Source organism: Miniopterus natalensis, chromosome 3 (assembly GCF_054644295.1).
Source record: "Miniopterus natalensis isolate mMinNat1 chromosome 3, mMinNat1.hap1, whole genome shotgun sequence".
NCBI classification, from domain to species: domain Eukaryota; kingdom Metazoa; phylum Chordata; class Mammalia; order Chiroptera; family Miniopteridae; genus Miniopterus; species Miniopterus natalensis.
Genome location: NC_142083.1, coordinates 92,347,993 through 92,369,700, shown reverse-complemented (window position 1 = coordinate 92,369,700; position 21,708 = coordinate 92,347,993). Strand labels below are relative to the sequence as shown.

General features: G+C 45.8%; 1 protein-coding gene and 1 pseudogene across 1 annotated transcript in view; one reads left to right on the top strand and one right to left on the bottom strand.

The window, feature by feature from the left end:
- TRAP1 (TNF receptor associated protein 1) overlaps window positions 1-14,042 on the bottom strand; it is a 58,440-nt gene extending 44,398 nt beyond the window's left edge. Inside the window, exon 1 of the mRNA XM_087815684.1 lies at window positions 13,953-14,042. Within this exon, the coding sequence (XP_087671810.1) occupies window positions 13,953-14,028 (76 nt within the window). The 5' untranslated portion in view covers window positions 14,029-14,042. The remainder of the gene's footprint in view (window positions 1-13,952) is intronic.
- Window positions 3,814-4,350, top strand: LOC107535818 (ferritin heavy chain pseudogene; annotated as a pseudogene).
- Window positions 14,043-21,708: the final 7,666 nt, after the last annotated feature.

Genomic DNA, 21,708 nt, shown 5'->3' with positions numbered 1-21,708 from the left:
AGAAGCCCCACAACCAGGGAACTGACGAAGCACCCAGGCTGGTAGGAGGGGCGGAGACGCGGGTGGATCGGGCTGAGTCGGAGACTCGCCCAGGGCCCACAGCGGGTGCCACGGTTTAAACCCGGGAGGGACATCTCAGCGGTGGGGGTTTCCTGGAGGAGGGAGGGGTCCCAGCCCCACAGCAGGCCCCCAACCCAGGGCTCCAGGGCCGGGAAGAGATGTCCCCACAACTCCGGGCTGTGAAACCAGCGAGGACTGTCGCTGAGGGACACAGAGGCTGTGGGAGCCCCAGACAGCTCCTCTTAAAGGGCCCACGCACGGACTCACTCGAAGGGCGCCCTCTGAGCCCAGTGCCGGGCAGCAGCTTGAAAGGAACCTGGGACATTTGGGGAGGAACTAACCTGCCTGAAATTAGGGCGAGAACTGGAGGGGTGGCTTCCTCCCAGGCAGAAGAGCTGGCAGAGGCCATTGCTCCTTTGGCGAGTCCTCCCCGCACACACCCCGCAGGCAGGCGCCATATTTGAATCGCCAGCACCTGACGCACACCTTTGGCCCCGCCCCGTGATTCCTGGAGGCCCCGCCCCTCCCCACCTGCAGCTCATCCAGGCCATTTCCTGGGGCTTTTCTATGCAAGTGGCCTCTGGAGCCTCATGCTTAGGACTTTCCTAAAAGCTCTCAAACAAGCAGAGGCCCCATACAGCTTGATAAGTGGCCCCAGGCCTGGCACTAGCGGCAGCCTGCCTTGGCTCATAGCTTGGCCTCTCCTGGACAACAACAAGCCCAGCACAAGTAGCAGCCAACTACAGTTTGCTGTATAGCTCATGTTGGGTGGCCCTGGGCAAGGCACTGGCAGAGGCTGACTTTGCACCTCCTGGGAGAACCCAGAGACAGTGCACCTGGTGGTCAGACTCCACCACGCTGGATTGCAACCCCACCCATCCACGAGTGACACTCAAGGGGCGCACTTGGTGAACACCAAAGCTCCACTGAAGTAAATCCTGATCCACAGGGGTGTCTCCAGCACAGCAGCTCTTTGGCTGTAGTTGCAGCTGGTCCTCACAGCTGATTGGCCTGGGGGTCAGTTCCTCCCAGTGACGCCAACAGCAACCAAGGCTCAACTACAACAGGACAGTGCACACAGCCCACACAGGGGAGCACCTAGAAGGCCCAGCTCAGGTGACTGGGGAGGCTGAGCCACTGGACCCTACAGGACACCTACTACACAAAACCACTCTACAAATTCCAGAAGACAAAGCACCTCTACGTAATACATAGAAACAAACACCAGGAAGCAGCCAAAATGTGGAGGCAAAGAAACATGTCATAAAGGAAAGAACAGAAGAAATCTCTAGAAGAGGAACTAAATGAAATAGATCCAAGCAAGCTAACAGATACAGAGTTCAGAATTCCGTTTATAAGGATGTTTAAGCAGACTAATAGGGAAATAACTGAGAAAACTGATAACATAATAAAGTACCAATTAGAAATGAAAGCTATAGGAACTGAAATGAAGAATAATTTACATGGAATCAACAGTAGAGTACAGGACACTGAGAATCAAATCAGCAATTTGGGACATGAGGAAACAGAAAACACCCAACCAGCAGAGCAAAAAGAAAAAAAAAAATCCAGAAATATGAAAATAGTATAAGGATCCTCTGGGACAACTTCAAGAGGCCCCACATTCGTATTATTGGGGTGCCAAAAGGGGAAGAAAGAGACCAAGGAATTGAAAACCTATTTGAAAAAATAATTACAGAAAACTTCCCCTACCTGGGGAAAGAAATTGACTTACAAGTCCAGGAAGCACAGAAGATCCGAAAGAAGAGGAACCCAAAGAGGCTCACAGCAAGACACATCATAATTAAAATGCCAAAGGTTAAAGAAAAAGAGAAAATCTTAAAAGCAGCAAGAGAGAAGCAGTTAGTTACCTACAAGGGAGCACCCATACGATCGTTCAGCTGATTTCTCAACAGAAACTTTGTAGGCCAGAAGGGGAGTGGCAAGAAATATTCAAAGTGATGAAAAACACAGAACTACAACCAAGATTGCTCTACCCAGCAAAGCTATCATTTAGAATTGAAGGTCAAATAAAGAGCTTCACAGATAAGAAAGAGCTGGAGAAGTTCATCACCACCAGACCAGCACTACAGGAAAAGTTAAAGGGTCTTCTTTAAGAAGCAGCTAATGAACAAAAGAATCTGACGAACTAAATAGATCCAGAAACATTGATGCATGCAACAGACGCTCATATTTCAGAGGAAAGAGGGAAGGGGGTTGGAGGGTGGGAAGAGATTAACCAAAGAAGTTATATGCATATGTGCATAACCCATGGACACAGTTAATAATGGGGTGAAGGCCTGGGGAGGGGGTGGGAGCAAAATGGAGGGGGTCAATTTTGGGGAGAAAATGGGACCACTGTAATACTCTCAACAATAAAGGTAAATTATAAATAAATAAATAAATAAATAAATAAATAAATAAATAAATAAATAAATAAATAGAAAAGACATGATCTTACTTATGCGTGGAACTTAATGAACAAAATAAACCGATGAACAAAATAGACCCAGAGACAGAGAAGCATGGAACAGACTGACAAATCTCAGAGAGAAGGTGAGGGAAGAGTGGAGGGGAGGGAGAGATTAACCTAAGAACTTCTATGCATATATGCATAATCCATGAATACAGACAATAGTGTGGTGAAGGCCTGGAGGGTGGGGGGATGTTCAGGGTGGAGGAGATCAATGGAGGAAAAAAGGGACATCTGTAATACTTTCAACAATCACGATAAATTAAAACATAAAAGACATATACATCCATATGTTCATGACAGCATTATTTACAATAGCCAAGACAGGGAAGCAACCTAACTGTCCATCAAAAGATGAATGGATAGCCTGGCCAGCGTGGGTCAGCAGCTGAGCATCAACCTATGATCCAGGAGATCGAGGTTTGACTCCCAGTCAGGGCACATGCCTGGGTTGTGGGCTCAATCCCCAGTAGGGGGTATGCAGAAGGCAGTCAATGACTCTCTCATCACTGAAGTTTCTATCTCTCCCTTTCCCTTCCTCTCTCTCTGAAATCAATAAAGACATATTTTTAAAAAGATATAAAAGATGACTGGATGGAGAAGTGGTGCATATATAAATGAATTATGAAATCTTACCATCTGCAACATGGATGGACAGGGTATTGTGCTGAGTAAAGTCAGGCAAAGGAAGACAAATGCTATATGATTTGACTTATATGTGGAATCTAAAAAACAGAAACGAACAAGCAGAACAGGAACAGACTCATACATATAGAGAGCACTTTGATGGTTGCCAGATGGGAGGAGGGTTGGGGGGACGGGTGAAAAAGGGGAAAGGATTAAGAAGTACAAATGGTCCTGACTGGTGTTGTTCACTGGTTAGAGCGTCAGCCTACCCACAGAAGAGTCGCAGGTTTGATTCCGAGCCCAGGTTGAAGCACATGCAGGAGGCAAGCAATCGATGTGGCTCTCTCATATCGATGTCTCTCTACCCCCTTCCCTCTTTCCGTTCTACTCTCTCTAAAAATCAATGGAAAAAATATCCTCAGGTGAGGATCATCCAAAAAAAGACACCAAGAAGTACAAATGTGACAGTCTTCATGAAGAATCACCCACTTTCCTGTTTCAACAGCGCTTGGACAAATCCTGACGCTCAACAGCCATCCCACCCAGCCGCCCAGATCCACCCTTCCTCCACCTCCTCACAGTGACCTCAGACCACCCCAAGGCCCCCACCACTGCTCCAGCACAGTGCAGCCACTTCTCCTTAGGAATCCACCATGACTATTTTCACCTCTCAGGTACACCAGAACTATCACCTGGATTTGGAGCCCACATCAACTGTCATATCAACCTGGAGCTGTATGCTTCCTGCATATACCTGTCCATGTCTTACTACTTTGACCACAATGATGTGGCTTGGAAGAACTTTGCCAAATATTTTCTTCACCATTCTCATGAGGAGAAGGAACATGCTGAAAAACTGATGAAGCGGCAGAACCAATGAGGTGGCTGAATCAGCCTTAAAGATATCAAGAAACCAGACTGTGACAACTGGGAGGATAAGTTGAATGCACTGGAGTGTTACACTTGGAAAAAGTGTGAATCAGTCCCTACTGGACTTGCACAAACTGGCCAGACAAAAATGACCCTCATCTGAATGACTGCATTGAGACTCACTATCTGAATGAGTAGGTGAAATCCATCAAAGAACTGGTGACCATGTAACCTACTTGGTCAGGTTGGGGGCCCCTGAAACTGGCATGGCAGAGTATCTCTTTGACAAGCACACCCTGGGAGACAGTGATGAAAGCTAAGCCTTAAGCTGGCTTTCCATAGTCAAGGGGGTGACTTCCCTGGTCACCAAAGCAGTACATGGATGTTGGAGTTACCTTTTCTATAAGTTGCACAAAATAATCCACTTTTGTCTTTCTTTTGTAACATTCCTTCAAATAAAGTAATTTGGTAAACACTCCCCTCAAAAAAGGTGTATAAATGTAGTTACTGAATAGTCATGGGGATGTTAAGTACATTTAGTATAAAGAATATAGTCAATAATATGATAATAACTATTATGGTGCCAGGTGGGTACTTGAAATAGTAGGGGAACAGTGTGTAAAGGATATGATTGTCTAACTACTATGCTGTACACCAAAAAAAAAAAAAAAATAGTACAAAATAATACTAAATGTAAACTGTGATTGAAAAATAAAATTTAAAAAAAAAGAAAATATTACCCAATTACAAAACACACTAAAAGAGTTTACTAGACATAAAACACATATATGAAGGAATATAAAAAGCTTGGGGAAATGTCCTTAAATAGAAAAAGTAAATATTGCCTCGCCAGCGTGGCTCAGTGGTTGAGCATTGACCTAGGATCCAGGAGGTCGGGGTTCGATTCCCAGTCAGGGCACATGCAGGGTTGTGGGCTCGATTCCCAGCAGGGGCCGTGCAGGAGGCATCCCATCAATGACTCCTCTCTCGTCACTGATGTTTCTCCCTCTCCCTTCCTCTCTCTGAAATCAATTAAAAAATATATTTTAAAAAAGAAAAAGTAAATATTTAAATATGTCAATTCTCTTAATTAGTCTATATTTTTAACATAATCCCAATGAAAGCTCAAACAGGATTCTTTGAGCTACTCAAGCTAATTCTAAAATTCATATAGAAAAATAAGTACAAATAGCCAAGACATTTTTGAAAAATGTGAGGCAATACCATTATTAAATATTAAAGCACATTAATTTAAAGCTACAGTATGAAAATTAATTTCCTCCCTCACTTATTAAATCAAAACAAATTCCAGAATGACTTAAAGTGAAAATAAAAGCTAAAAGCGCTGAAATAAGAAGAGATAATTTAAAAACAGCTTTGAGATATAATTCACCTATAGTGTACAATCAATGGTTTTTAGTATATTAGCAAAGTTGTATAACCATCAATATCTAGTTTTTTATCAGAACATTTTTATCACCCCTGAAAGTAACTCCATACCCATTAGCAGTCACTCCCCAAACTCCCTGTCCCCACCCCTCAGCTCCTGGCAACTACTATCTGTCTCTATGGATTTGCCTGTTCTGGACATTTTACATAAATGAAATCATACTATACATGGTCTTTTGTGTCTGGCTTTTTTCACTCAACATAATGTTTTCAAGGTGCATCCACATTGGACCATTTAGCATACCCCATTCCTTTTTATGGCTCGATAATAGTCCATTATCTGAATAGACCACATGATGATTATCCATTCATCAGTTGATGGGCAACTGGCGTATTTCTACTTTTTGGCTATTATGAACAATGATGCTATAAATACTGGTGTACAAGTTTCTGTGTGGACATACATTTTAAATTCTCTTGGGTACATACCTAGAAATAGAAGTTCTGGGTCAAATGTAACTGTATGTTTAACTGTCTGAGGAACTGCCAGACTATTTTCTAAAGTGCTGCACCATTTTACATTCCTGCCAGCAGTACACCAGTGTTCCAACTTCCCCACATCCTCACCAACACTGGTTATTGACTATGCTTTTTTCTTGTTTTTTCATTTTTATAGAGACAAGAAAAAAGAGGGAAAGAGAGAGAAACATCAATCAGCTGTCTCCTGCACGCCCCACCACTGGGGACTGAGCATGCAACCCGGGCATGTGCCTTGACCGGGAACTGAACTGGCAACCTTTCAGTGCACAGGACAACACCCAACCAACCGAGCCACACCGGCCAGGGCATGCCTATGTTTTCCAATTATAACCGCCCAAGTGGGTGTGAAGTGTGTCTCACTGTGATTTTGATTTAGATTTCCCTGCCCAACAGCTAATAATGTTGATCATCTTAGAGATCTTTTTCTTTAATGATTTAAGGTAAGGAAATTCTTTCTAAACAAGGCACATAACCCAAGAACCATAAATTTATGGGCCACATGAAAATTTAATAGATTTTATGCCCGGCCAGTGTGGCTCAGTAGCTGAGCGTTGACCCAGGAACCAAGAGGTCACCAGTTCGATTCCCAGTCAGGGCATATACCCCCGAATTGTTGGCTTGATCCCCAGTGGGGGGCATGCAGGAGGCAATCCATCGATAATGTTTCTCTCATCAATGTTTCTCTCTCTTCCCCTCTCCCTTCCTCTCTCTGAAATTAAAAAATATATATTTAAAAAAAAAAAAAAAAAAAAAGAAATAACAAGACCAGGACTTTGAAAAGCAGACCTTGGTGCACATCTGGGTCCTATCCAAACGCACCCAGCCCCAGCAGAGGGAACTACAAATTGTGGAGTGCGGAAAACTTCAAACAGGGTACTCAAGGCCAGTCACAAACAGTGTCTGACATTGGCCTGCATCAGAGACCATCCAAAAGACTGGGAGTCCTAGCAGATCTACCTAATACACAGAAACAAATCAGCCAAAATGAGGAGACAAAAAAACAAGCCCCAAGTGAAAGAACAAAAGAATTCTCCAGAAGAAGAGCTAAATGAAATGGCAATAAGTAATCTATCCAATATAGAGTTCAGAATACTGATCATAAGGATGCTCAACAGCATGAGAAAAGATACGGAAATTATGAAGGAAATTAAGAATGACAGTATAAATAAAAAATACATTGGAAGGAATAAACAGCAGATTAGGGGAAGCTGAGGATTGGATCAGTGAATTAGAAGACAGGGTAGAAAAAAATCACTCAAACAGAGAACCAAAAAGAAGAAAAAATTAAAAAACAGGAGGACAGTTTAAGGGAGCTGTGGGACAACATGAAATGTAACAATATTCACATCATAGGAGTATATACAAAGTAAGCAAGGGTTAGAGAGCCTGTTTGAAGAAATAATGGCAGAAAACTTCCCTAACCTGGTGAAGGAAAAAGTCACACAAGTTCAGGAGGCACAGAGAGTGCCAAGCAAGAAGAACCCATGCCCAGTCACATCATAATTAAAATGCCAAAAAGTCAAGACAGAGAATACTAAAGGAAGCAAGAGAAAAGCAATCTATTATCTACAAAGGAGCTCTTATAAGGCTGTCAGCTGACTTCTCATCAGAAACTCTCCAGGCCAGAAGGGAATGGCATGAAGTAGTAAAGGTAATGCAAAACAACAATCTGAAACCAAGACTACTCTACCCAGCAAGGCTATCATTCAAAAGAGATAGTGAAATAAAGAGCTTCCCAGATCAAAAAAAAAAAAAGGCTAAAAAAGTTTACCATCACCAAACCAGCACTGCAACAAATGTTAGAGAGACTGCTGTAATAAGACGTAGAAATAGAGAAACATAGGCATAAAAAATTAAAATGGTGCCTGGCCGGTGTGGCTCAGCAGTTGAGCGTAAACCTAGGATCCAGGAGATCGTGGTTCAATTCTTGGTCAGGGCACATGCCTGGATTGCAAGCTCTATCCCCAGGCGGGGGCGTGAAGGACACAGCTGATCAATGACTCTCTCTCATCATTGATGTTTCTATCTCTCTCCCTCTCCCTTCCTCTCTCTGAAATTAATAAAGATATATTTAAAAAAAATAAAATGGCAATAGAAGAGTACCTATCAATAACAACTTTAAATGTAAATAGATTAAATGCTCCAATCAAAAGGTACAGGGTAGCCGAATGGATAAGAAAACAAGACCCAAATATATGCTGTTTACAAGAGACCCACCTTAAAACAAAAAACTGACACAAGCTGAAAAAAAATCTTCTGGAGGACATTAAGGGAGAGCTCGACAGCAATATAGTCACAGTAGGAGATTTTAACAACCTATTGACTTTACTGGATAGATCTTCCAGACAAAAAAAAACAAGGAAACAGTAACTCTAAATGACACACTAGATCTGACAGACTTGACATTTACAGATCATTTTACCCCAAAGCTGCAGAATATACATTCTCAAGTGCACATGGGACATTCTCAAAGACAGACCACGTTAGAACACAAAACAAGTCTCTACAAGTTCAAAAAGACTGAAATCATATCAAGCATCTTCTTGGACACTTACACCACGGAATACTATACAGCTGTAAAAAAGCGGGATCCCTCACCCTTTGAGACAGCATGGATGGACCTGGAGAGTATTATGCTAAGCAAAATAAGCCATTCAAAAAAGTATGATCTGAGTGAGAAACAAGATGGCGGCGTAGGTAACAGCTGCACTCTCTGCCTCCCACAACCACATCAAAATTACAACTAAAATACAGAACCACCATCAGTCAGAACCTCCTGAAATCTGGCTGAACAGAAGCCCCACAACCAGGGACCTGAAGAAGCACCTAGAGCAGTAGGAGGCGCCCAGACCCGGCGTCTCGGGGCTGAATCGGAGACATGCCACGGGCCCACACCCGGTGCCGCTGTTGAAACCCGGACAGGAATCTCGGGGGTGGGGGTTTCCTGGAGGAGTGAGGGGTCCCAGCCCCACAGCAGGCCCCCAGCCCAGGGCTCCAGGCCGGGAAGAGACGTCCCCACAACTTCAGGCTGTGAAACCAGCGGGGACTGTCCCAGAGGGTGTGGGAGCCCCAGGCAGCTCCTCTTAAAGGGCCCGCGCACGAACTCAGACGCCCTCCCTCTGAGCCTAGCGCCGGGCAGCAGCTTGAAAGGAAACTGGGACACTTGGGGAGGAACTAACCTGCCTGGTTCTGGGTGAGAGGTGGAGAGGAAGCTTCCTCCCAGGCAGAAGGGCTGGCAGACGCCATTGCTCCTTTGGCGAGTCCTCCCCGCACACACCCCGCAGGCAGGCGCCATATTTGAATCGCCAGCACCTGACGCACACCTTTGGCCCCGCCCTGTGATTCCCGGAGGCCCCGCCCCTCCCCACCTGCAGCTCATCCAGGCCATTTCCTGGGGCTTTTCTATGCAAGTGGCCTCTGGAGCCTCATGCTTAGGACTTTCCTAAAAGCTCTCAAACAAGCAGAGGCCCCATACAGCTTGATAAGTGGCCCCAGGCCTGGCACTAGCGGCAGCCTGCCTTGGCTCATAGCTTGGCCTCTTCTGGACACCTCTAAGCCCAGCACAAGTAGCAGCCAACTACAGTTTGCTGTATAGCTCATGTTGGGTGGCCCTGGGCAAGGCACTGGCAGAGGCTGACTCTGCACCTCCTGGGAGAACCCAGAGACAGTGCACCTGGTGGTCAGACTCCACCACGCTGGATTGCAACCCCACCCATCCACGAGTGACACTCAAGGGGCGCACTTGGTGAACACCAAAGCTCCACTGAAGTAAATCCTGCTCTATAGGGGTGTCTCCAGCACAGCAGCTCTCTGGCTGTAGTTGCAGCTGGTCCTCACAGCTGATTGGCCTGGGGGTCAGTTCCTCCCAGTGACGCCAACAGCAACCAAGGCTCAACTACAACAGGACAGTGCACACAGCCCACACAGGGGAGCACCTAGAAGGCCCAGCTCAGGTGACTGGGGAGGCTGAGCCACTGGACCCTACAGGACACCTACTACACAAAACCACTCTACAAATTCCAGAAGACAAAGCACCTCTATGTAATACATAGAAACAAACACCAGGAAGCAGCCAAAATGTGGAGGCAAAGAAACATGTCATAAAGGAAAGAACAGAAGAAATCTCTAGAAGAGGAACTAAATGAAATAGATCCAAGCAAGCTAACAGATACAGAGTTCAGAATTCCGTTTATAAGGATGTTTAAGCAGACTAATAGGGAAATAACTGAGAAAACTGATAACATAATAAAGTACCAATTTGAAATGAAGGCTACAGGAACTGAAATGAAGAATAATTTACATGGAATCAGCAGTAGAGGAGGCTGAAAATCAAATCAGCAATTTGGAACATGAGGAAACAAAAAAACACGGAACCAGAAGAGCAAAAACAAAAAAGAATCCAGAAATATGAAAATAGTATAAGGATCCTCTGGGACAACTTCAAGAGGCCCCACATTCGTATTATTGGGGTGCCAAAAGGGGAAGAAAGAGACCAAGGAATTGAAAACCTATTTGAAAAAATAATTACAGAAAACTTCCCCTACCTGGGGAAAGAAATTGACTTACAAGTCCAGGAAGCACAGAGGATCCGAAAGAAGAGGAACCCAAAGAGGCCCACAGCAAGACACACTATAATTAAAATGCCAAAGGTTAAAGACAAAGAGAGAATCTTAAAAGCAGCAAGAGAGAAGCAATTAGTTACCTACAAGGGAGCACCCATACGATCGTTCAGCTGATTTCTCAACAGAAACTTTGTAGGCCAGAAGGGGAGTGGCAAGAAATATTCAAAGTGATGAAAAACACAGAACTACAACCAAGATTGCTCTACCCAGCAAAGCTATCATTTAGAATTGAAGGTCAAATAAAGAGCTTCACAGATAAGAAAGAGCTAGAGGAGTTCATCACCACCAGACCAGCACTACAGGAAAAGTTGAAGGGTCTTCTTTAAGAAGCAGCTATTGAACAAAAGAATCTGACGAACTAAATAGGTCCAGAGACATTGATGCATGCAACAGACGCTCATATTTCAGAGGAAAGAGGGAAGGGGGTTGGAGGGTGGGAAGAGATTAACCAAAGTAGTTATATGCATAACCCATGGACACAGTTAATAACGGGGTGAACGCCTGGGGAGGGCGTGGGAGCAAAATGGAGGGTATCAATTGGAGGGGAAAATGGGACACCTGTAATACTCTCAACAATAAAGATAAATTTTAAAAGTAAAAAAAAAAAAAAAAAGAAGTATGATCTTACTCATATGTGGAATCTAATGAACAAAATAAACTGATGAACAAAATAGATCCAGAGACACAGAAGTATGGAACAGACTGATGAATCTCAGAGAGAAGGCAGGGGTGGGTGGCTAGGTGGGGAGAGGTTAACTTAAGAACTTACATGCATGTATGCATAACCCATGGACACAGACAATAGTGTGGTGAAGGCTTAGAGGAGGGGGGCTGCACAGTGGAGGGAATCAATGGGGGAAAAGGAGACATCTGTAATACTTTAAAAAATAAAGATAAATTTAAAAATTAAAAAAAAAATAACAAGGAAAAATGTACCTATGTGAGGTGATGGATGTTAACTAAACTTATTGTGGTGATCATTTTGCAATATATACAAATATCAAATCCTATGTTATATACCTGAAACTAATATAATGTTATATGTCAGTTATATCTCAATAAAAAAATTGAATTTTTTTTTAAATTAAAAAACTAACAATAACCAAAGTACCAAAAAAAATTATGTCAATATGCAAACACACTGGGGGGAAAATCTGAAACGCATGTCAGGAGGCTAGTTTCCTTAATATAGCAAGATTACTTACAGATCTGTAAGAAAAAAGCCAACAGCACAAGAGAAAAATGGCAATTCACAAAAAAGAGGCATAAAGGCTTTGAGTTGTAGAAAAAAATGCTTTACCACATTCATAACTAATAAAATGCATTTGAAAATAAGACAGCATTTTCACTATCAGACTGACCAAAATTTAAAATATTGCTATGCTAGCTAGCACTGGTCAACATGTGAAAAACTGTTGGCAGCGCTGTGGTTTAAAAAAAAAAAAAGCCTGGAAACAACCTAAATGTCCATCAGGAGAGGGTTAAATAAATGAAGGGGTGCTCACACAGTGGAATACTAGCACTCTGTGCCTCAATGTGAAATAAACCCCAAGATATATTACATGAAAATATACAAGTCCTGGCTGGCGTGGCTCAGTTTGCTGAGTGTCATCCCATGCACCAAGAGGTCACCAGTTCAATTTCTAGTCAGGACACATGCCCAGGTTGCGGGCTTGATCCCCAGTGAGGGGTGTGCAGGAGGCAGCCGATCGGTGTTTCTCTCTCTCGTTAATGTTTCCACTCTCTCTCTCTTCCTCTCTCTCTAAAAAATCAATTAAAAAAATATTTTAAAAAGAAACAGAAGATTAAGTCTGGTATGTCCCAGTGTAGTGTAGTATCTCTTCTAAGGGAATGGGGGGTATACACATGTGTTGCTGGAGAGGCTTTTTCTGGCACCGCTGGGGAGTGCACTGAGTATCAGGGTAAAAGATGTTTTCACTGTACCAGTTAGTTTTTAGAAAACAAGACTACTGCCTGCCTGGTATGGCTCAGCTGTTGAGCATCGACCTATGATCCAGGAGATCTTGGTTCAATTCCCAGTCAGGGCACATGGTTAAAGAGACTACACCAAAACTTAAGACTTGGGTAACAGAAAAAAGTGTTAGGAGATATGAAAAGCAAATTCATAGAAGATATACAAATGGAAACATTCTTGCTCACTAGTATCCATGCAAATGTAAATTAGACAAGAAATAACCTATAAACCATTGGTTTGGAAAATATGTAATATCCAGTGTTGGAGAAGATACCTTGTTATAGGAAGTCTCATTTCCTGCTAATGGGAATACAAAATGATAAAGCCTTTTTGGAGAACGATTTGGCAATATCAACTAACATTTCAAATTTGCACAGGCTCTGAACCATCAACTCTAAAACTCTAATTGTGTAATTCTAAAGAAATACCATACATGTGCTCAAAGATTTAAGTAGTGCCCATTCTACACAGTATTGTAACAACAACAAAAAAACTGGAAATAATCTTAATCACTTCCATTAATAGGACAATATTAAGTAAATGATGATTTGTTCATAATATAGGATATATGCAGCCGCTGGAAAGTCGTACACCCGTGCATACTGAGGAAAATATGTGTAAGCCATGCTGGGAGCTTTAAAACAAAAATTCTGTAGCACAATGCATATATGGTTTAGACCTTTTTACGTAAAAATAGTTAGACACGTCTTTTTATATGTGTGTAACTGTGCAGAGCCTGGAAGGAAAGCCAACACGTTCACCAGCGGTTACTTCCGAGTGAGGAGCAGACACTATGGTCATTCTTTATTTCAGCACCTACCAATCAATCCCAGGCCCTCAGGATAGGCGGCCAACAACTCGATCCACCGGCTGCACGAGGGCCCAGGGTGCCGGTTCCGTTTGGTTTGCTGCGTGTGCCGTGGAGGGCCGAGTGGCATTCAGGTTTGTGTCGACTGAACGAGGGAGCAAATGGCTAATGTATTCCATTACTCGCGTATAAAACAATTTTGACGCGGGGAGGAAAAAAGGCGCAACTAAGGGACTTAAATGACCACGCTGGTGAAGTCCGTTTTCCCAGCTCTCGGATTTCACCTCCCGAAGCTGCCAGGAGCGTGCAGCCCAAGGGCCCCTCCGCCTCGCCCCGGCTCAAGGAGAAGTCCCTGCTGTAGTCACACAGGCTGGGGCTCAAAGGCGTTACCGACTGAGGACACCGCGCAGAACGGAGCGGGGCAGAGCCAGGTGGAACCAAAACGCACCGCGCGTTAGGCGAATAAATCTCAGTCCCCCGCGGCGCGCGAGGGGCGCCGTCCTCGCGGCTCCCACAGAAGAGAAACGGACTCGGGGTGTCCGCGCATTCCCGCCCCCGCCCGCCAGACCCCCCCCCCCGGGCCCTCACCTCCCAGGGCGGCCGCCAGCGCCGACGCACGCAGGCGACGTCCCCACAGCAGCACGGCCCGCAGCTCACGCGCCATGTCCGTCCTCCGGAGCGCCCGGTGCGGCGCGCGCCGAGCCGAGCCCAGCCCTCCCCCGGGCGCCGCGTGGTGACGTCACGGTCCTCGCCGGGCTGCCCAGGCGGCTGCCTGCGCTGGCGGGTGGGCCCCGGCTTCCGTGGGACGCGCGAGCCAGTCGGGCTCGGCGGCGGGACCTCCACGGCCTCGCGTGGTGTTGTCCAGGGCGACGGGCCGAGCCCCGAGCGGCCCCGGCATTTCCTAGCCAGCTGGGCCTCAGTTTGCGCCTCCTGAAATGGGGCAGATGTTCGCGCCCGCCAGGGAGGGTTTGGAAGGAGGGCGCCCGGGCAGAAGCCCTTAGCGCCTCTGGAGTCCGCAAGTGCCCGGCGACTTATAAAGTCGGTCTCTTCGAGCCAAGGCAGGCCACACACCTAAAAGGAGAGAAAAGGAGAATTTTAGGCTTGATTTGAATACGCCGAGACGTGAACTCGGGCGCCACCCCTCACCAGCAAAACTGGGCTATTCTTTCATTCCAGTGCTCTCACCCTGCTGGAGGTGAGTCTAGCTGGGGATTCAGGCCGCCTGCCTCTCTCACAAGAGTTCCAAGCCAGGTAAAATACGGATTCTCCGCCCCCGCCTGCAGTGGGGCCCAGGCGGCTCCCCAATGGCTCTGAGGCACACTCAAGACTCACTGCCAATATATTATATACATATATGCACATACACACACACATATATTTTCGTGAAAGAGTAAAATGGCCTTTCTCCTTAGACAGGAGAGAGACTCACTACCACAATAAAATAATTGTACAAAAACGGGGTTACTAGAGATTGACCGGAGCAGCAAAGTACCGCTTCCTCCGTGGGGCTTGAACATAGTTGGATCATTGGAAGGGATGTGTCAGGGAACGCTTCCAGGTGGAAGGAGTCAAGGATAAACCCCCAAATTCCAGGCTTGAGCAACTGAGGAGGTGTAAGAGGTGGACAGATTTGAATGGAAGACCAGGAGGTCCTCTCACCTGAAGACTCCAGCAGTCTCCCAGCTAGCCCCTCCCCACCCCAACCCTCCTTCTCTACACCCAGTGGGATCATACACTTCTCCATCCGGGTCCTCCAGGGGTTTCCCTTCAGACTTAAAATCAATTCCAAACCCCTCCAGGCCCTGCATAGCCTGCCTCCTGCCTCTCTCCCACCCTCACCACACTAGACATACCAAACTGGTCCCAGGCATAGCCATTCCCAGGATGTCACTGCAGCTATTCTGGTGTAATTGAGAGGTCTCAGCCTCACATTTCATTCAGTGTTCACTCCACTCAAAATCACCTTTTGTAAGAGCCAACACACTGGTCTATGGGACAATAGGTCTAGCTTGGGGAGCCTTTTTGTTTCAGGAAGAGGAAGTGGTACTTGGCAAAGGGAAGAAGGAAGCCCAGGCTTCTGTTAAGAATGAGGGGACTTTGCCCAGACAGGCAGGACCCAAGCTCTGTGGAGGGCAAACCTACCATGGTCCAGACACACCAGGGCCTCTGTCCTCTCTTGACCTGTGGCCTTAAGAGACATACCCTCAGCCACAGGTCTTGGTGATACTGTCCTCTGGTAGGTAGCCCAGGGAAATGGCTTTTTAAGGTGACCAGGGATCCAAGTCCAGTCTTAATGGAATCATGGGCAGATTTTAGCCCCTATGTTCACAAGGAAAATGGAAGAAGGGAAAAGTAATTAGATGCAGATATACTTGAATTGATGGAGACTGGAGCCTGGCTTAGGGAGAGCAGAGAGAGAAGCAGAAGAAGAGAGGGGAGGAAGGAGGAGAGCCCTCCTGGGTCTCCTCACCATCACTGTGGCCACTATAAGGCTGCTCATCCTGTCTCTAAAAGTCACTGGCTTCCCCTAGGGTGAGCTGAAGGTCATGAAAAAGTGCCAGCTGCATTATTCACAACAGCCATAAGGTAGAAGCAAACCAAGTGCCCATCATTGGTTTGATGGATAAACAAAACATGGTCTATTCATACTATGGAGTATTATTCAGACTTGGGAGTTCTGACACATGCTTCAACATGAATGAACCTTGAGAACATTATGATCAGTGATATAAGCCAGTCACAAAAACACAATACTGTATGATTCTATTAACATGTAGTAGATAGTCATCAAATTCATAAAGATAGAAAGTAGAAAGGTGGGGGCTGGGGGAGGGGGAAATGGTATTTAGTGTTTAGTGGGGACAAAGTTTCAGTTTTGCAAGATGAAGAGAGTTCTACAGAGAATGGTGGTGATGGTTGCACAACAGTAGGAATGTATTTAATACCGCTGCACTTAAAAACGATTAAGATGGTAAGTTTTATGTATATTTTACCACAATTTTTAAAAAATGCCCACTGCAAAGAAAAAACAAATTCAGCTGCCTCCCTTTTTCATTTATATGTTCAAGGCACCAACTCCTGGACAAACGTCTCCCCTCAGGAGGCAATGTCCTGTGTTTTCCTAGAAGAGGAAAGACTCGTAGCTGAAGAATACTTCTTGGCCTGGAAAGGTCCCAGGAATGATGTGATTCCCTGCCCCCCCCCCCCAATTTCATGGATCCTCTTACAAGGCAGGTTACTTTTTGAAGCTAAAAAGTAGGCATGTTAAGGAGAGAAACTCCCAGACAGTCCTGCAGATACTAGGTGTTATCTGAAAGCTGTTCTATAACTGTCTTAGTGCTCAGGCCTCAGGAACAAGGCTTTCCCCCAGGAGATGCACACCTGTACAGACCTGGTCTGGAAGAAGGGCAGCTGCCGCTTGGAGGCCTTTGGCTGCAGCTTCAGAGGTAGTAACTTTCCCTAGATTTCTGAGGCATCAAAACCTTCAGATCCAGAGAAGCAACTAATGGCCAGGTGGCACCTGCAGGGTTTTACACATTCCTTAAAGTCCTTTTCATCCTCTGCAGGACTTCGACGCCAATTCAGCATGGGTTGGAGCTCAGAAACCTAGTATTTGTCTGATTCGCTTAACTATAGTGTAACTTCGGTTCTCGAACTTAATTCGTTCCAGAAGGCTGTTCAAGCGGTTTGTTCAAAAACTGAATCATTTTTCCCCTATTAGAAATAATGTAAATTGAATTAATCCATTCTAGACCCCCAAATGATTTCCTGTTTTAACCTTTCTTACAGTACATGTCTAATGTACTGTTTGTTTTTTTGCTCATCAGAAGATTGCTTGTATTTTCTAACATGTGCAAAACAAAAGCACCTTTAGTATCAACAGCATCCTTTCCCCTTCAGACTAGCAAGGAGCATTCTGTAAAACTGAAAATCAACGAGAAGAGACATCGCTGGAATTACTGAAATTCAATCAGGACTATGTTTGGCCTCATCCCTACTTTTTTCTTTGGGTCTAAAAAACTTGGATATTCTAATTTAAGTATCCAAATATAGATTATTTCTTTTGGCTAATATACTGTTTAATTTGTAAATAAGCACGTCTTAAATTTATTGAACCACCCTCTACTAGCTTTAAACGAGTCACTTCCAGCACTGGTTCCAGAGGTGTCTTTTAGGAAGTCAGCATGCAGCATCTTTGTTTTACATGTCACTGCCGCAGAACTGCTGTCACCAGCTAACTACTTTTCGTTTATCCAAATGAACAAGTTTTTCTACCGCTTCAATTGCCTGTGATCATTGTTTCTTTCACACCCTTAACAACATTAGCACTCTTTTTATTTATTTATTAATCCTCACCTGAGGATATTTTTTCCATTGATTTTTTTAGAGAGAGTGGAAGGGAGAAGAGACACAGAGAGAAACATTGATGTGAGAGAGACACATCCATTGGTCAAGGGAGGCAACTGAGATACATGTCCTTGACCAGAATTGAACCCTTGACCCTTCAATCCGAGGGCCACTGCTCTAACCACTGAGACAAACGGGCTAGGGCAACATTAGTACTCTTGATGACCTCTTTATGTTTTAAAATTGTGCTAATCATCCATTTTGCCAGCAACAAAAGCCAAACAAAAAAAAAAACCCCACAAAAATATTCACAGCGCAATTTCCTGAGATGTTAACAACTTGAGATTTAGCAGTAAACTGACTAGAATTCTCTCCTTTGTGGCCTGAGAGATGCTTTTTGACATGCTGATGAATCAGCATGAGAGGGTTTTGTTCAAAGACTGATATTTTCCATGAACAACTTGGTCAAGAACAGAATTGTTTGAGATGGGAGACTTCCAGAACCAAGGTTTGACTGTATCTCATTATGTTAGATCAGGGGTGGGGAACCTTTCTTCTGCCAAGGGCCACTTGGATATTTATAACATCATTCACAGGCCATTCAAAATTATCAACTTAAAAATTAGCTATGAAAAAAGATCCTAGACTTATTGAATTTTGAGTCCTGCCTGCAGTTGCCTTGGTAGGGCCAGATCAAATGATTTGGTTGGGCCATATACAGCCTGAGGGCTGGACGTTCCCTACCCGTGTTAGATGAATGTCAGTCCCCTGCCAACTCCAGAGATCTCCCACAGAAGCATAGCTACATCCGGTGGGAACCCAAGCCCTGACCCCCACTTGCACACTTGCCAACAGAGAGATTGGGTCAAAAGCCCAAAAGACCTTTGGCCCTTCGTGGAGGCAGGTGCAGCCACTTAGCAGGACCTGGCCTGGAACTTATTAGAACAATTCTAATTTCACCAGATGACTCCAAACTGCTCATTCTGCTTTGCTAGTGGCCACTTTTAATTCTACCATCAAGGACACTAGGAGTGTCACATGTTGGTTGCACAGGCCCCACATGTTCAGGAGTGAATGGGCCTGAGGCTTTTCTCCCTTTTTATCGTCTACAACAATGGCAGTCTGTCCAGGCCCCTCTAGGGGCTACCTTGGCCACCCACTAGCCAGGTGACCCTTGGCACCCCCTTCTCCTCTTGGGGCTCTTCCACTGTGAACAATGTCTGTGCTCCCTGCAGGGGAGGCAGGAGGGGCTATCCTGGTGGGCTCCCAGCCTCCCTGTCCAGCACGATAAATGGAAGACAGAGCTGAGGTCAGACAACCATGAAATATCACTGGTGGGGCCTTTTTTGAGCAACTCTGGCTCTGGGAAAGGCAGGGTGGAGGAGGCAGCAACCTCTTCCTTGCCTTTATTCCTGGAAGTGTCTGCTGGGGGATACCACTCAGGGAACTGGCCTTGATGCCATGTTTTGAAAGATGCCTTCTGTCCTGGCAAAGAGCTGAGAGCACAATTTTTCCGCAGCTTGTAGAAGAAACATCGAAAGAAAAAATGTCACCCAGCCAGCATGGCTCAGCAGTTGAGCATCAACCTATGATCTAGGAGATCCCAGTTCAATTCCCAGCCAGGGCACATGCCCGGGCTTCGGGCTTGATCCCTGGCAGGGGGTGTGCAGGAGGCAGCTGATCAATGACTTTCTTTTATCATTGATGTTTCTCTCTCGTGCTTCCTCTCCTTGACTCTCTCTGAAATCAACAAAAATATATTTAAAAGAAAAAATGTCCACCAAATCTCATCTATTACTTATGAGAAGACAAGTGAGAATTCATTTAGAGACTCTACAGGAAGAAAAGGCAACTCTGTCCCATGTGCGCTTGCATGCATGTGTATGTGGGTGTTTGGTCCAAGCTGATGGCCCTGTGATTCCTACAGCCACCATTCTTACTCCGACACTTGGAGGGATCAGAGAGGCTGTCTGGGAAGGCCTGGGGAAGGTCTGGCTTGCCAGCTCCTTTCCTTGCTCAGCATGGCTTCCTGGTGGCTTCAGTGCTCCTCTCTCAATGTCTGTGCTGGTGAGGCCCTGCCTCCTTCAAGAACTGACCCTTTGCCTGGGTGCCATGGACCTCCAGCCAGAGGCCCTACCCAGGTGGCATCCTGAGCAGGGCCTTGCATCAGGCCCCAGCAGGTGAGTGGTGTTCACAGAGCTCCCCTTGCCAAGACTGTCTCCTCAGGTGTGAAGATGGTTCCCTCAGTTAGGATTCTCCGGTCCAGGGGAGTATCAGAGGACAGAGTGGAAATGCAGACTGTTGATGTTTTCCCTGAAGGTGCCAATGTCCCCGCCAGCATGGAGCAGTGTGTGCCATGGTCCATTGGCATCAGCCAGGTCTCTTCTGAGTGGTGGGTGCTGTGCCTGCAGTTCAGGAAACAGGAAGGATGGGACTGGCCAGGGCGAGGGTCCCCTCCAGTTTCTTTGGACAAGCAAGCAAGACGTGACTCTTTTCTCCTCACAATCCGCATTGCACTTCACAGTCAGGACAGCTCCCTGCACCTCTGTCCTGGGGCAAACAAAACATAAGACACACTTTCCAGGTAACTCAGGGTTTTAAGCCCTGTGGGGCTGTTTGCAGCCTGGGTCCTGCCTAACTCCTGTCCCGGCCAGAGGACCTCAGGTAGCCCGTGCTCCTGCCACATTCTTATTCAGGGATTTGGGGAAGGCCGGAGGCCCATAAAGACAAAGGGGCAGGAGGTTCCAGCTCAGAACAGATGCTGTGAAGGAGGCCGAAGAACCACTTGACCAAACCCCCTCTCCCTAGACCCACGTTTATCGTGAACATTGAGAATAAGAGGCAGTTTCAAAGTCAAGAAATTTTTTAATCCCTACAATTACCCATACTCAAAAAAGAGAGAAAAACACGAAACAAAAACAAAGTCAAGATTTTTTTTTTTTTCATGATACCCTATAAGCCTTACTCCTCCAAGTGCAGACAGAGCCACAGGGGCAGCTTCAGCTGGGAGCATTTTAGACTTGGAAACTTAGCCTCCCCACTCCCCATACCTACTGAATCAGGATTTTAGCAAGATCCCAGACATATTAGAGCCTGAGCAGCACTGTCCTAGGGAACACATGGCAGTGCTAAGGTGAAGAATGTGTGTGCTTCCTAAACTACGGAGCACTGTGCAATTACTGGCCCTAAGAGACATCTTATTTCCAGCACAAACTGGGTTCTGTGTGCCCTGGCTTTGAGCCCTAACACCATCCAGCACCTTCCTCCAGTAGTTGTCTGTCTCTACGGAGTTCTCCAAGAGTTGTCTCTCAGAGCCTAGAATCTGCTCAGCACATGCTTGCTGAGTGAACAAACTCAGTGCTTCGAGAAAGCTTGCTTGCTTAAGAGGATGGGGAACAAGTGAGGACTGGCCTCCCTCAAAACCCAGAGTGTTCTCCATGTTTCTGCCTGCGGAGCTCTTCCTCTCACTGGTGACACCAGTTCTGGCAGCTGAACCTGTTGACTCTGAATGCCTCCTGTAGGCCCCCCGGCCTACTTCTGTTCACTGCCCCTTTCTCTACATCTCCTAGCTATGGGAGCACCGCCATGGTGGCAGCCTCTGGTCCCCAAGACTCTCCCTTCGTCCGTAGGCCTCCTGCCACTCCCCTTGTGGCAGCACATGAAACCACCTTCCCTCTTCTGCGGCCCCCAACCTGTGCCCAAATGTGAGGGGTGCTGGGTGGGGTCAGAGAGGACAAGGAAGGGTCCTGGAACAGGGAGCCTGGCAGCCTTGCTTGTTCTGGCAGAAGAGGGGAACATGCCCAGGTATAGGAGGCTGGGCACCTCACTTACCGTTCTTTCCAACATCCTCCTCTCTGGACATTTTCCTGAAGGACCCTCTTGAAACATTTTGTAAACATCACTGCCTCCCTTGAGGATCCTTTCTTTTCAACTTCATTGATATGCCTATATACAGTAATTATTATTGTTAAAATAAGTTTGTAAGAGGCTTCCTTGT